A 12,750-nucleotide genomic window follows, 5' to 3' on the forward strand; every position below is an offset into this window, starting at 1 on the left:
TCAGCTGAGGATAGTCTGCTTATTATTATTATTTTATTTTATTTATTTTTTATTTTTTTGCTCTGCAAAGACACCATCTGACCCATGACCTTGAGAATCTGAGTTATAGACAGCTGATATTTGTCTGATTTGCCCTCATATTAACCTCAGCCAGCAGTTGATTTGTGTTTCATATGTGATACATTTTTAAAGAGAGGCCTCAGATTTGTGCTGTCCTTATCTCAGCATGTGTTCTGAGAAAGAAGCGCTCTTATCGAATGTTTCACATACTCTCTGGAGATGATTACATATTTGTGTAAAGTGTGTCATCAAAGATGTGGGAAACAACTCATTGGCCGCATGTCGCAAACATTAAAAACTGCACTTCAGAGAGTATCAGTTTTATTATAGAAAAATAGTTTTTATAAAAGCAAATAAGTTAGGAATTCTAGCAGCTCCTTGTGTTATTTTTCCTCTTTTAAGTCCTCCTCCCGTTCTTGCCTGCTGGATATTTCACAGTGCTCCAAGTCCTCCTCTGTACAGCACCTTGAAATTCCGTCCACCTCACAGCCCACCCTGCAGACCTCTCCTGGGCTCACTGCGGCCCGTCTGCGACCTGCTTCCCGTAGAACATCTCCAGCAGCACCTCCTCCATGTTGAGGGACCCAATGACGGGTCTGAAGAAGAGCTGAGCGACCACGGGGGGGCTGATGGCCCTCAGCATGGACAGAGCGATGAGCAGCTTGGCGAAACGCGTGGTGTCCTCGCGGTGGATCAGACGGACATGCTCGTTCAGCGCCTGGTGGGCTTCTTGACGCAGGGACTGGATGTACTGGAGGCAGCGCAGCCCTTCCAGATCTGACATGGGAGAGAGTTATGACGTGATGAGACAGTGGAAAAGGGAGGAGGAGGAGGAGGAGGGAGGTGTGACAGCCAAAACACAAGAATGTGTTCAAAACATGGAAAGATTGGGGTTTGGACTACAAGTATATAGACTGTTGTTCAATTCCCGATGTGCTTCAGGCTTCAAGTCTCTGTCCTTCAACAAGACACTTTATCTGTGTTGTCTCTGTCCCCTCAACTGTACGAGTACAGACCTTAGCTGGGGAAGTAACCTGTGATGGACTGCTGTCCCATCTAGGGGGAGTCGTAGACACTCATCCACTTCAGACATGGATAATCATAGAGGACATATTTCTTCTTCTTAATCTAAAAAAACTAATTCTTTCACTGATATATGTTAAAACCATTTTCAGCACGTACAAAAAGCTGATACATACATTTATATATACACACACACACACACATATTGATTCGTTTGTCAGTTTTATTTCATTGTGAATTTGTTTGAGCATTGCACTGTTGTTGAATCTTATTAAATTTATAGATGGACTGAAATTGTGATGGAATATTTCATTGTTTTCAATGACGCCTCTACTGGTGGTTGGCTCTCACTGCGGTATTGTATCACTTCCTGTTCCAGAGCACAGCAGTGTTTTGCTGTATCTGTTAGCTGTTTAATCTGCCCCGTTAGATTGATCTAGACAACAATTTGTTTCACAGTGTAATCTTCACGTGCCTTAACTAAAGCACTCCCTCTGTTGAATCACCTCTAAATTATTTACACATTATTCACTTCGTGTGTTTTTAGGAATCCACTAGCTTAGCGCAGCTACTAGCTCTTAGCCGGTTTAGCATGGCGGCTTCTCCTGTCTCTCCTGCACTTTTCTGCTCTGGGTGTGAAATGTTTAGTTATTCCTTGGCCTCCTTTAGCAGTAATGGTACTTGTAATAAGTGTAGCTTATTCGTAGCTTTGGAGGCCAGGCTGGGCGAATTGGAGACTCAGCGCCGCACCTTGGAAAATCCTACAGCTAGCCAGGCCCCTGTAGTCGGTGCAGACCAAGGTAGCTTAGCCGCCGTTAGTTCCCCTCCGGCAGATCCCGAGCAGCCGGGAAAGCAGGCCGACTGGGTGACTGTGAGGAGGAAGCGTAGCCATAAACAGAAGCCCTGTGTACACCGCCAACCCGTTCACATTTCTAACCGTTTTTCCCCACTCGGCGACACACCCGCCGAGGATCAAACTCTGGTTACTGGCGACTCTGTTTTGAGAAATGTGAAGTTAGCGACACCAGCAACCATAGTCAACTGTCTTCCGGGGGCCAGAGCAGGCGACACTGAAGGAAATTTGAAACTGCTGGCTAAGGGTAAGCGTAAATTTGATAAGATTGTAATTCACGTCGGCAGAATGACACCCGGTTCCGCCAATCGGAGGTCACTAAAATTAACATTGAATCGGTGTGTAACTTTGCAAAAACAATGTCGGACTCTGTAGTTTTCTCTGGGCCCCTCCCCAATCGGACTGGGAGTGACATGTTTAGCCGCATGTTCTCCTTGAATTGCTGGCTGTCTGAGTGGTGTCCAAAAAATGAGGTGGGCTTCATAGATAATTGGCAAAGCTTCTGGGGAAAACCTGGTCTTGTTAGGAGAGACGGCATCCATCCCACTTTGGATGGAGCAGCTCTCATTTCTAGAAATCTGGCCAATTTTATAAAATCCTCCAAACCTTGACTATCCAGGGTTGGGACCAGGAAGCAGAGTTGTAGTCTTACACACCTCTCTGCAGCTTCTCTCCCCCTGCCATCCCCTCATTACCCCATCCCCGTAGAGACGATGCCTGCTCCCAGACCACCAATAACCAGTAAAAATCTATTTAAGCATAAAAATTCAAAAAGAAAAAATAATATAGCACCTTCAACTGCACCACAGACTAAAACTGTTAAATGTGGTCTATTAAACATTAGATCTCTCTCTTCTAAGTCCCTGTTAGTAAATGATATAATAATTGCTCAACATATTGATCTATTCTGCCTTACAGAAACCTGGTTACAGCAGGATGAATATGTTAGTTTAAATGAGTCAACACCCCTGAGTCACACTAACTGCCAGAACGCTCGTAGCACGGGCTGGGGCGGAGGATTAGCAGCAATCTTCCATTCCAGCTTATTAATTAATCAAAAACCCAGACAGAGCTTTAATTCATTTGAAAGCTTGACTCATAGTCTTGTCCATCCAAATTGGAAGTCCCAAAAACCAGTTTTATTTGTTGTTATCTATCGTCCACCTGGTCGTTACTGTGAGTTTCTCTGTGAATTTTCAGACCTTTTGTCTGACTTAGTGCTTAGCTCAGATAAGATAATTATAGTGGGCGATTTTAACATCCACACAGATGCTGAGAATGACAGCCTCAACACTGCATTTAATCTATTAGACTCAACTGGCTTTGCTCAAAATGTAAATAAGTCCACCCACCACTTTAATCATATCTTAGATCTTGTTCTGACTTATGGTATGGAAATTGAAGACTTAACAGTATTCCCTGAAAACTCCCTTCTGTCTGATCATTTCTTAATAACATTTACATTTACTCTGATGGACTACCCAGCAGTGGGGAAAAAGTTTCATTACACTAGAAGTCTTTCAGAAAGCGCTGTAACTAGGTTTAAGGATATGATTCCTTCTTTATGTTCTCTAATGCCATATACCAACACAGTGCAGAGTAGGTACCTAAACTCTGTAAATGAGATAGAGTATCTCGTCAATAGTTTTACATCCTCATTGAAGACAACTTTGGATGCTGTAGCTCTTCTGAAAAACAGAGCTTTAAATCAGAAGTGCCTGACTCCGTGGTATAACTCATAAACTCGCAGCTTAAAGCAGATAACCCGTAAGTTGGAGAGGAAATAGCGTCTCACTAATTTAGAAGATCTTCACTTAGCCTGGAAAAAGAGTCTGTTGCTCTATAAAAAAAGCCCTCTGTAAAGCTAGGACATCTTACTACTCATCACTAATTGAAGAAAATAAGAACAACCCCAGGTTTCTTTTCAGCACTGTAGCCAGGCTGACAAAGACTCAGAGCTCTATTGAGCCGAGTATTCCTTTAACTTTAACTAGTAATGACTTCATGACTTTCTTTGCTAATAAAATTTTAACTATTAGAGAAAAAATTACTCATAACCATCCCAAAGACGTATCGTTATCTTTGGCTGCTTTCAGTGATGCCGGTATTTGGTTAGACTCTTTCTCTCCGATTGTTCTGTCTGAGTTATTTTCATTAGTTACTTCCTCCAAACCATCAACATGTCTATTAGACCCCATTCCTACCAGGCTGCTCAAGGAAGCCCTACCATTATTTAATGCTTCGATCTTAAATATGATCAGTCTATTTTTATTAGTTGGCTATGTACCACAGGCTTTTAAGGTGGCAGTAATTAAACCATTACTTAAAAAGCCATCACTTGACCCAGCTATCTTAGCTAATTATAAGCCAATCTCCAACCTTCCTTTTCTCTCAAAAATTCTTGAAAGGGTAGTTGTAAAACAGCTAACTGATCATGTGCAGAGGAATGGTCTATTTGAAGAGTTTCTGTCAGGTTTTAGAATTCATCATAGTACAGAAACAGCATTAGTGGAGGTTACAAATGATCTTCTTATGGTCTCAGACAGTGGACTCATCTCTGTGCTTGTTCTGTTAGACCTCAGTGCTGCTTTTGATACTGTTGACCATAAAATTTTATTACAGAGATTAGAGCACGCCATAGGTATTAAAGGCACTGCGCTGCGGTGATTTGAATCGTATTTATCTAATAGATTACAATTTGTTCATGTAAATGGGGAATCTTCTTCACAGACTAAGGTTTATTATGGAGTTCCACAAGGTTCTGTGCTAGGACCAATTTTATTCACTTTATACATGCTTCCCTTAGGCAGTATTATTAGACGGCATTGCTTAAATTTTCATTGTTACGCAGATGATACCCAGCTTTAGCTATGCATGAAGCCAGAGGACACACACCAATTAGCTAAACTGCAGGATTGTCTTACAGACATAAAGACATGGATGACCTCTAATTTCCTGCTTTTAAACTCAGATAAAACTGAAGTTATTGTACTTGGCCCCACAAATCTTAGAAACATGGTGTCTAACCAGATCCTTACTCTGGATGGCATTACCCTGACCTCTAGTAATACTGTGAGAAATCTTGGAGTCATTTTTGATCAGGATATGTCATTCAATGCGCATATTAAACAAATATGTAGGACTGCTTTTTTGCATTTGCGCAATATCTCTAAAATTAGAAAGGTCTTGTCTCAGAGTGATGCTGAAAAACTAATTCATGCATTTATTTCCTCTAGGCTGAACTATTGTAATTCATTATTATCAGGTTGTCCTAAAAGTTCCCTGAAAAGCCTTCAGTTAATTCAAAATGCTGCAGCTAGAGTACTGACAGGGACTGGAAGGAGAGAGCATATCTCACCCATATTGGCCTCTCTTCATTGGCTTCCTGTTAATTCTAGAATAGAATTTAAATTCTTCTTCTTACTTATAAGGTTTTGAATAATCAGGTCCCATCTTATCTAGGGACCTCATAGTACCATATCACCCCAATAGAGCGCTTCGCTCTCAGACTGCAGGCTTACTTGTAGTTCCTAGGGTTTGTAAGAGTAGAATGGGAGGCAGAGCCTTCAGCTTTCAGGCTCCTCTCCTGTGGAACCAGCTCCCAATTCAGATCAGGGAGACAGACACCCTCTCTACTTTTAAGATTAAGCTTAAAACTTTCCTTTTTGCTAAAGCTTATAGTTAGGGCTGGATCAGGTGACCCTGAACCATCCCTTAGTTATGCTGCTATAAACTTAGACTGCTGGGGGGTTCCCATGATGCACTGAGTGTTTCTTTCTCTTTTTGCTCTGTATGCACCACTCTGCATTTAATCATTAGTGATTGATCTCTGCTCCCCTCCACAGCATGTCTTTTTCCTGGTTCTCTCCCTCAGCCCCAACCAGTCCCAGCAGAAGACTGCCCCTCCCTGAGCCTGGTTCTGCTGGAGGTTTCTTCCTGTTAAAAGGGAGTTTTTCCTTCCCACTGTTGCCAAGTGCTTGCTCACAGGGGGTCGTTTTGACCGTTGGGGTTTTTCCGTAATTATTGTATGGCCTTGCCTTACAATATAAAGCACCTTGGGGCAACTGTTTGTTGTGATTTGGCGCTATATAAATAAAATTGATTTGATTTGATTTGAATTTGAAGCACATCCATTTAAGTGAAATAATATTTAGAATCCTAGTTAAGTAGCGCAGCTGTAAAATGATGTCAGCAATAATTTATTGTGCATATGATGCTAATTCGGCTGCAACAACCAGCATTTATATGATTAGAGATTGATGGATTTCATTTCTATAGCACTTTTCCCATTTGATGCAGAAGATCTAAGTGCTTTACAGTGATGCTTCACAATCTCTCTCTCTTACACACACACACACACACACACGCAAGGTGCCCACACTCACACTGGGGGTAATTTGGAGATTCAGGACCTTGCACAAGGGCACCTTGCAGATTATCTTTGACTATCTCTGATCAAAAGCTTCTCTGAACACCATCTCCTCCAACCTGTTGATAATTTTGTCATGATCTGTTTAGTCTATGAAATCTTAGACAACAGCGAATAATGCCGGTTTGGATTTTCCCGTCCACCTCAAGGTCATCTTTTATGTGCCTGATCAGCCTTCAAAAATCTAAATGCATTCACTACAAAGCAGATGAACCCTGCAAATCCTCACATCAGAAGCTGGAAAGAGTTGAGGATTGTTTTGTTTTTTACTTCATAAATGACTCAAATGATAAATCACCTAATGAGTCAAAGTATTGCACAAAATGACATCATTTTATGACATCACCTTGTCTGTCTTTGTGTCTGCCTACACAATAATAATAATAAACAGATTAGTTTCTATGAAATTTTGACATGAGTATTAAGACAAATCCGAATCTTTTTCAGCATTTCTTTTTGAATCTCATTAACTTTTTATTCTTTGGCATGGCAGCCTACTTTATGACATCACAATAAAGATGCTGCACAAACACTGATAGTCCAGAGTACAAGTACTGAAGTATTGCTCAATATACATTTTGTATATACAATATACAGAGATATTTTACGGAGCTTATAACTTATGGAGAAGGTTCGGGTAAATCTTTAAAGTAATTTTAAATTCGTTTATTCATATTTTACCTGATTTAAACAAATGTCTCTTTATTAAGAACAGAAATAAAACTTTTTATGCACTGATCGAGCTTTATAGTCGATGTGAGTCTGGTATATTTTTATATGTGTGTGTTGGTTAAATGACAGAACTTTCTTAAATCCGTGCGCCGGCTGTGCGTAAACGACGCACCTGGGTTGAAGAGCACGGCTCCTTTGAGGTAGGCGTACTCCTTGGTGCTGATGTCTACAGTCCAGCACTTCTTCAGGAAAGCTTTGATGGCGTCTATATCCACCACGGACACGCCGGCCGCGGGTCTGCTCGTGCCCGCCGCTGCCGCCGCCGGGTCGCTCTGCCTGTCCGGTAAACCCGTAAGGATGCGCTGCAGCATGCTGGGCTCCACCGTCTCCGTAGTCTCAAAGTCCACCCGGTCCTGCGCGAGCCCGAGCACGAGCAGGGGCGCCCAGCTGCTCCGGATCAGGGTCAGCTGGTCCTCCTCGGGCAGCTCGCGAAAACACGGCACGTTTTTGACGAAGCGCAGAGTCTTAACCAGGACGGCCGACGCGGCTTTGCAGGTGACCTGCGGGAAGCGCAGCCTCCCTCTGCGGCGCGTCGAGCCGCAGGAGCAAGCCTGCTGCCGGAGCTCCTGCAGCGAGGCGGCGGGAGCGCAGGACGACGAGGAGGAGGAGGAGGAGGAGGTCCTGTGGAAGAAGTGGTGCAGGGAGTGCTGCCGTTGCTCCTCGGTGGCGCCCAGGCTGTCGCTCTTCAGGATGCTGTAGAGGATGCTCTTGTTGGTCCGGCTGCTGGCTCCCCGGCAGCGGCAGCCCTCCAGCGTGGCCATGGAGGAGCTCTTTGATGCGCCGGAGGTCAGTGTCAGAGGGAGCGCTGTTTTTGTGGCCCCTGATAGCCTCGCACGTTTATATTAGCTCCCGTCTGTCCTCCGCCTGCCTTTGACAACTTGTTCAGACTTTGTGCAGATTCCTCCTCCGCCGTCTCATGCGCCTCCTCTTTTTCCACCTCCCCTTTCTTCTCCTCCTCACGCACACACACACACACACACACACACACACACACACACACACACACACACACACACACACACACACACACAGAGGTCTCCAGGTGTCCAACAGTTACAGAAAACTGTGCGCAACAACAAATGGACAAGGACAGCGGCTTGTGTTTACCTGAAGAAGGGGAGAGAACCAGGGGCGTAAGAAGGAAATGAGGCGGGGGGGGGGGGGGGGGGGGGGGGGCGCGTAATCAATAAATAAATTGGATTAATTTTTTTTCCTCTCTTCAAAAATATCAGCAAAACAAAACAGTGTACAATCAAAGTTAAACATTTGAGCAGACCTGCATTTACCTGACATATTTTAAACTTAATTTGCAGAACTAAAGTTCATCTTGCTAACATTAATGCTGTAAAAATCAGTAGGCTACCAAAATGATGACCTAAAACTCAACAATGAGAAGGAACACTGGAACAATTACAAGATACTGAGAAATGCAGTACCGTCCCAGGATTTTAGGCATGCTTACTATACTTAAATATAATAATAATAATCTGCTATATCATACAATTGTTATCAAACGTTTGCATACACTCAGTGTGGATATGAATGTCACAACAGCATTCAGCTTTTAATTATGTTTGAACTGCTCTTTCCTTGAAATGATTGCAGATGTTTTCATTTATTTTTGAGTTTTCTGACTTAAGCACAAACTCAAAATTATACATACATCTATATTATTAATTCAGTGGTAATGGACGTGCCAAAAGGACTGATTGGTCGAACTCGAAAACCAAAAATTCAAAGTTCCATCTTCAAGTTGAGTGCAGCTTTAATGCTGTAACAAAGTAATTTTGCAGTGCAAAATCAACTCTTGATAGACAAATGCCAGCAGGAAATGCCAGGTCTGACGCCTCGGTGGCAGAGGAGCTGAACCGCTTCTTTGTCTGCTTCAAAGCAGACAGACTCCACACCCACCACCCTCTAGCACTACCACGCTAACACTTCAGGAACACAAAGTGAGACATGTGCTGAAGGCGGTGAACCCCAGGAAGACGGCCGGCCCCGATGGTGTACCTGGCAAGGTACTCAAAGCGTGTGCTGACCAACTGCCTGGAGTTTTCACCTGCATCTTTAACCTGTCCCTGTCGCAGGCCACCATTCCACTCTGCCTCAAATCTTCCACCATCATCCCAGTCCCAAAAAAGTCAGCAGTGGAGAGCATAAATGACTACAGGCCTGTTGGACTTACGCCTGTGGTCATGAAGTGCTTTGAAAGACTGGTCTCTCAGCACATCAGGGCCTGTCTGCCTCCCACTCTGGACCCCCACCAGTTTGCCTACAGGGCAAACCGCTCCACAGAGGACACTATCACCACAGTGCTCCACACCGCGCTGAGCCACCTGGAGCACCAGGGGAGCTATGTGAGGATGCTCTTCTTGGACTTCAGCTCAGCCTTCAACCACATCATCCCGGAGATCCTGGTCCAGAAACTGACACATCTGGGCATCTCCACCCCATCTGCCAGTGGATCAAGGACTTCCTCACAAACCACCCACAGTCCGTGAAACTTGGCCCCCACCTTTCCTCCACCATCGCACTCAGCACCGGTTCCCCTCAAGACTGTGTACTGAACCTCCTCCTGTTCACCCTTTACACGCACGACTGCTCTCCGACCCATCCCACAAACATCATGGATGACACCACCGTGTTTGGGCTCATCTCAGGGGGGATGAGACCAACTACAGAGACTAGATAAATCGACTGACAGCGCGGATGTTCTCTAACAACCTGCCGCTGAACACCACAACAACAAAATAAATAATCCTGGACTTCAGGAAGAACAGGGCCGACCCAGCCCTGCTCTACATCCAAGGGGACTGTGTGGAAAGGGTCAGCTCCATCAGGTTCCTGGGAGTGCAGCTCTCTGACAGCCTCTCCTGGACTGCCAACACCACAGTGGTGGTGAAGAAAGCCCAGCAGCGACTCCACTTTCTGAGGGTGCTGAGGAGAAACAATCTGGAGGAGAAGCTGCTGGTGTTGTTCTATAGAGCCATCATCGAGAGCATCCTGACGTACTGCATCACAGTGTGGTACGGGGGGGTGCTCAGCAGCAGACAGGAGAGCGCTGCAGAGGGTGATCAAAACGGCCCAGGGGATCACTGGCTGCTCTCTTCCCAGCCTGGAGGACATTGCCAGCTCTCGCTACCTCAGCAGAGCTGCCAGCATCAGCAAAAACACATCCCACCCCAGCAACCACCCGTTTGACCTACTACCCTCCGGCCGACAGTTTAGGTCAATCAAAACTAGGACAAACAGACTCAGGAACAGCTTTCTCCTCAGAGCGATCACTGCTCTGAACAAAAACAAATCACTCTAATCGGCACCGTTCAAGTTTCTTGTGCAATATCTGTAAACCATGTGCAATATTTCCTGTGCAATATTATTCCACAGTTGTATATAATTCTCGTTTTACATTTTACTTGGTGCACATTTTATTTTATTTAGTTGTACATATACTTTGAATAATTTATTGTTAAATTTTATTATCTTTTATTTGGCTAACAATTACTCGTGCCTCGGAAAAGCACCTTTTGCAGTTGCACTCAAATCTCGTTGCAATGCAAATTACAATGACAATAAAGGCGATTCTGATTCCGATTCTCAAACACTAAACAGAACTGATTAGTTTGTTTGTTTTTTCTTCCACAGTGAAAAATTTTCTGTTATGTGCTGTAATATGTATTATGAGGCTATTTGAAATGGAGAAAAAAAATGTTAAAATAGTTGAGAAAACTGATTAAAAAGGTGTGATGCCCTTCATTATCTTCTTTTGGCCGCTACTGTTAGGAGTACCCGCAGCAGATATTTGCCTCCATCCCGTCCTGTCCTCTGTATCTTCCTCTGTCACACCAACCACCTGCATGTTCTCTTTCATCACATGTGTAAACCACCTCTTTGTCCTCCCTCTTCTCCTCCTGCCTGGAGGCTCCATCATCCTCAGCATCTTTCTCCCTTGGGCAGTGGTGTCCAAACTATTCCAGAAAGGGCCAAGAGAGGCAAGTTTTCCTTGCAGCCACTGACTTCAGCAGGTGATTTCACTGATTACCATCCCTTTGAGCAGGTGAGATGAGTTCATCAGTGAAATCACCTGCTGTAGTCAGTGGCTGCAAGGAAAACTTGCACCCTCTTGGCCCTTTCTGGAATAGTTTGGATACCACTGCCTTAGGGTCTCTCTGCACATGTCCAAACCATCTGAATCTCACCTCTAACTTAGCTCCAGAACTGTCCTACCTGTGTTGTCCCTAATGTTCATTTCTAATCCTGTCCATCCTCATCACTCCCAATAAAATAATATTTTCAGCTCTGCCTCCTGTCTTTTTGTTAGTGCCACAGTCTCTAAGCTGTACAACATAGCTGGTCTCCCTACTGTCTTCTAAATATTCCCTTTTTATGCTTGCAGATTACCTTTTGTCAAAATCACTCAGGCCACCTTTCTCCACCCACTCCACCCTACATCCACTCTCTTCTTTACCTCCCCATATTCTCCATTACTTTGCATAGTTGACCAAGTATTTAAATTCACCCGCTCCTTGCAACCACATGATTCCACTGGTCTCCCTCACATTCACACACATGTATTCAGTCTTGCTCCAACTGACTTTCATTCCTCTTCTCTGTAGAGCAGTGGTCTCCAAACTATTCCAGAAAGGGCCGAGAGGGTGCAGGTTTTCTTTGCAGCCACTGACTTCAGCAGGTGATTTCACTGATTAACATCCCTTTGAACAGGTGGGATGAGTTCATCAGGAATAGTTTGGAGACCACTGCTGTAGAGCATATCTCCATGTCTCCAGGCTAATCTCAACCTGCTTGCTAACATCACCACAGATCACAATGTCATCTGCAAATTTCATAGTCGATGGAGACTCCTGTCTGATCTCGTCCGTCAACCCGTCCATCATTAGTGCAAACAAGAAAGGACTCAGCGCTGATCCTTGATCTAGTCCCACCTCCACCTTGAATGCACCTGTCATTCCTACAACCCATCTCACTACACTATCCTTGTACATGTCCTGCACCACCCTCACATACATCTTTTCCATTCAAGACAGCTCCAGTCAATTCTCCTCATGGTACTCTTTCATAAACTTTCTCTAAATACACAAACACAATGTAGCTCCTTCTGACCTTCTCTATTCTTCTCCATCAGCACTCTCAGTGCAAACATTGCATCTGTTGTGCCCTTTCTCAGGATGAAACCATATTGCTGCATGTAAATCTTCACCTGTTTTCTAAGCCTAGCTTCTACTACTTTTTCTCATAACTTCATGGTGTGGCTGATCAATTTTATGCCTCTGTAGTTACTGCAGCTCGCCACGTCACCCTTGTTCTTAATAAATCATAACCAGCACACTTCTTTTTATTTTATTAAACAATCTGGTTAAAAACTCCACTGCCATAATGAATGATGATTTCCTAAACATTTCCATGCCTCCACTAGAATGTTATCTGGACCAAGTGCCTTTCCTCTCTCTTCATAGCTGCCCTCACTTTATCTTACTAATCTGTTGCATCTCCTCATTACTCTCTCCTCATTATCCAGCCTTCTCTCTCCCTCTCTCTCTCTCTCTCTCATTTTTTTCATTCATCAGCTCCTCAAAATACTCCCTCCACCATCTCAACACACTCCCCTTGCATGTCAGCACATTTCCATTGTTTC

The 12,750-nt window shown here is 44.1% G+C and overlaps 1 protein-coding gene across 1 annotated transcript; it reads right to left on the reverse strand.

The window, feature by feature from the left end:
• Positions 1 to 359: 359 nt before the first annotated feature.
• On the reverse strand, positions 360 to 8,082 carry nr0b1 (nuclear receptor subfamily 0, group B, member 1). Its single transcript, XM_034187100.1, has 2 exons — positions 7,210 to 8,082; positions 360 to 837 (listed from the first exon to the last, which is right to left on the reverse strand). Exons 1-2 carry the CDS (start codon positions 7,856 to 7,858, stop codon positions 575 to 577), a joined length of 912 nt encoding a protein of 303 aa, XP_034042991.1. The 5' UTR covers positions 7,859 to 8,082; the 3' UTR covers positions 360 to 574.
• Positions 8,083 to 12,750: the final 4,668 nt, after the last annotated feature.

The sequence above is a fragment of the Thalassophryne amazonica genome, chromosome 14, assembly GCF_902500255.1.
Source record: "Thalassophryne amazonica chromosome 14, fThaAma1.1, whole genome shotgun sequence".
Taxonomy (NCBI): Eukaryota; Metazoa; Chordata; class Actinopteri; order Batrachoidiformes; family Batrachoididae; genus Thalassophryne; species Thalassophryne amazonica.

What these genes read in the sequence shown, in the direction of transcription:
- nr0b1 (XM_034187100.1), bottom strand. Translation starts at nt 7,858, where the DNA reads ATGGCCACGCTGGAGGGCTGCCGCTGCCGGGGAGCCAGCAGCCGGACC. An exon ending in AGCCGTGCTCTTCAACCCAG is followed by an intron (nt 838 to 7,209) that starts GTGCGTCGTTTA and finishes CTCCCATGTCAG; the next exon opens with ATCTGGAAGGGCTGCGCTGC.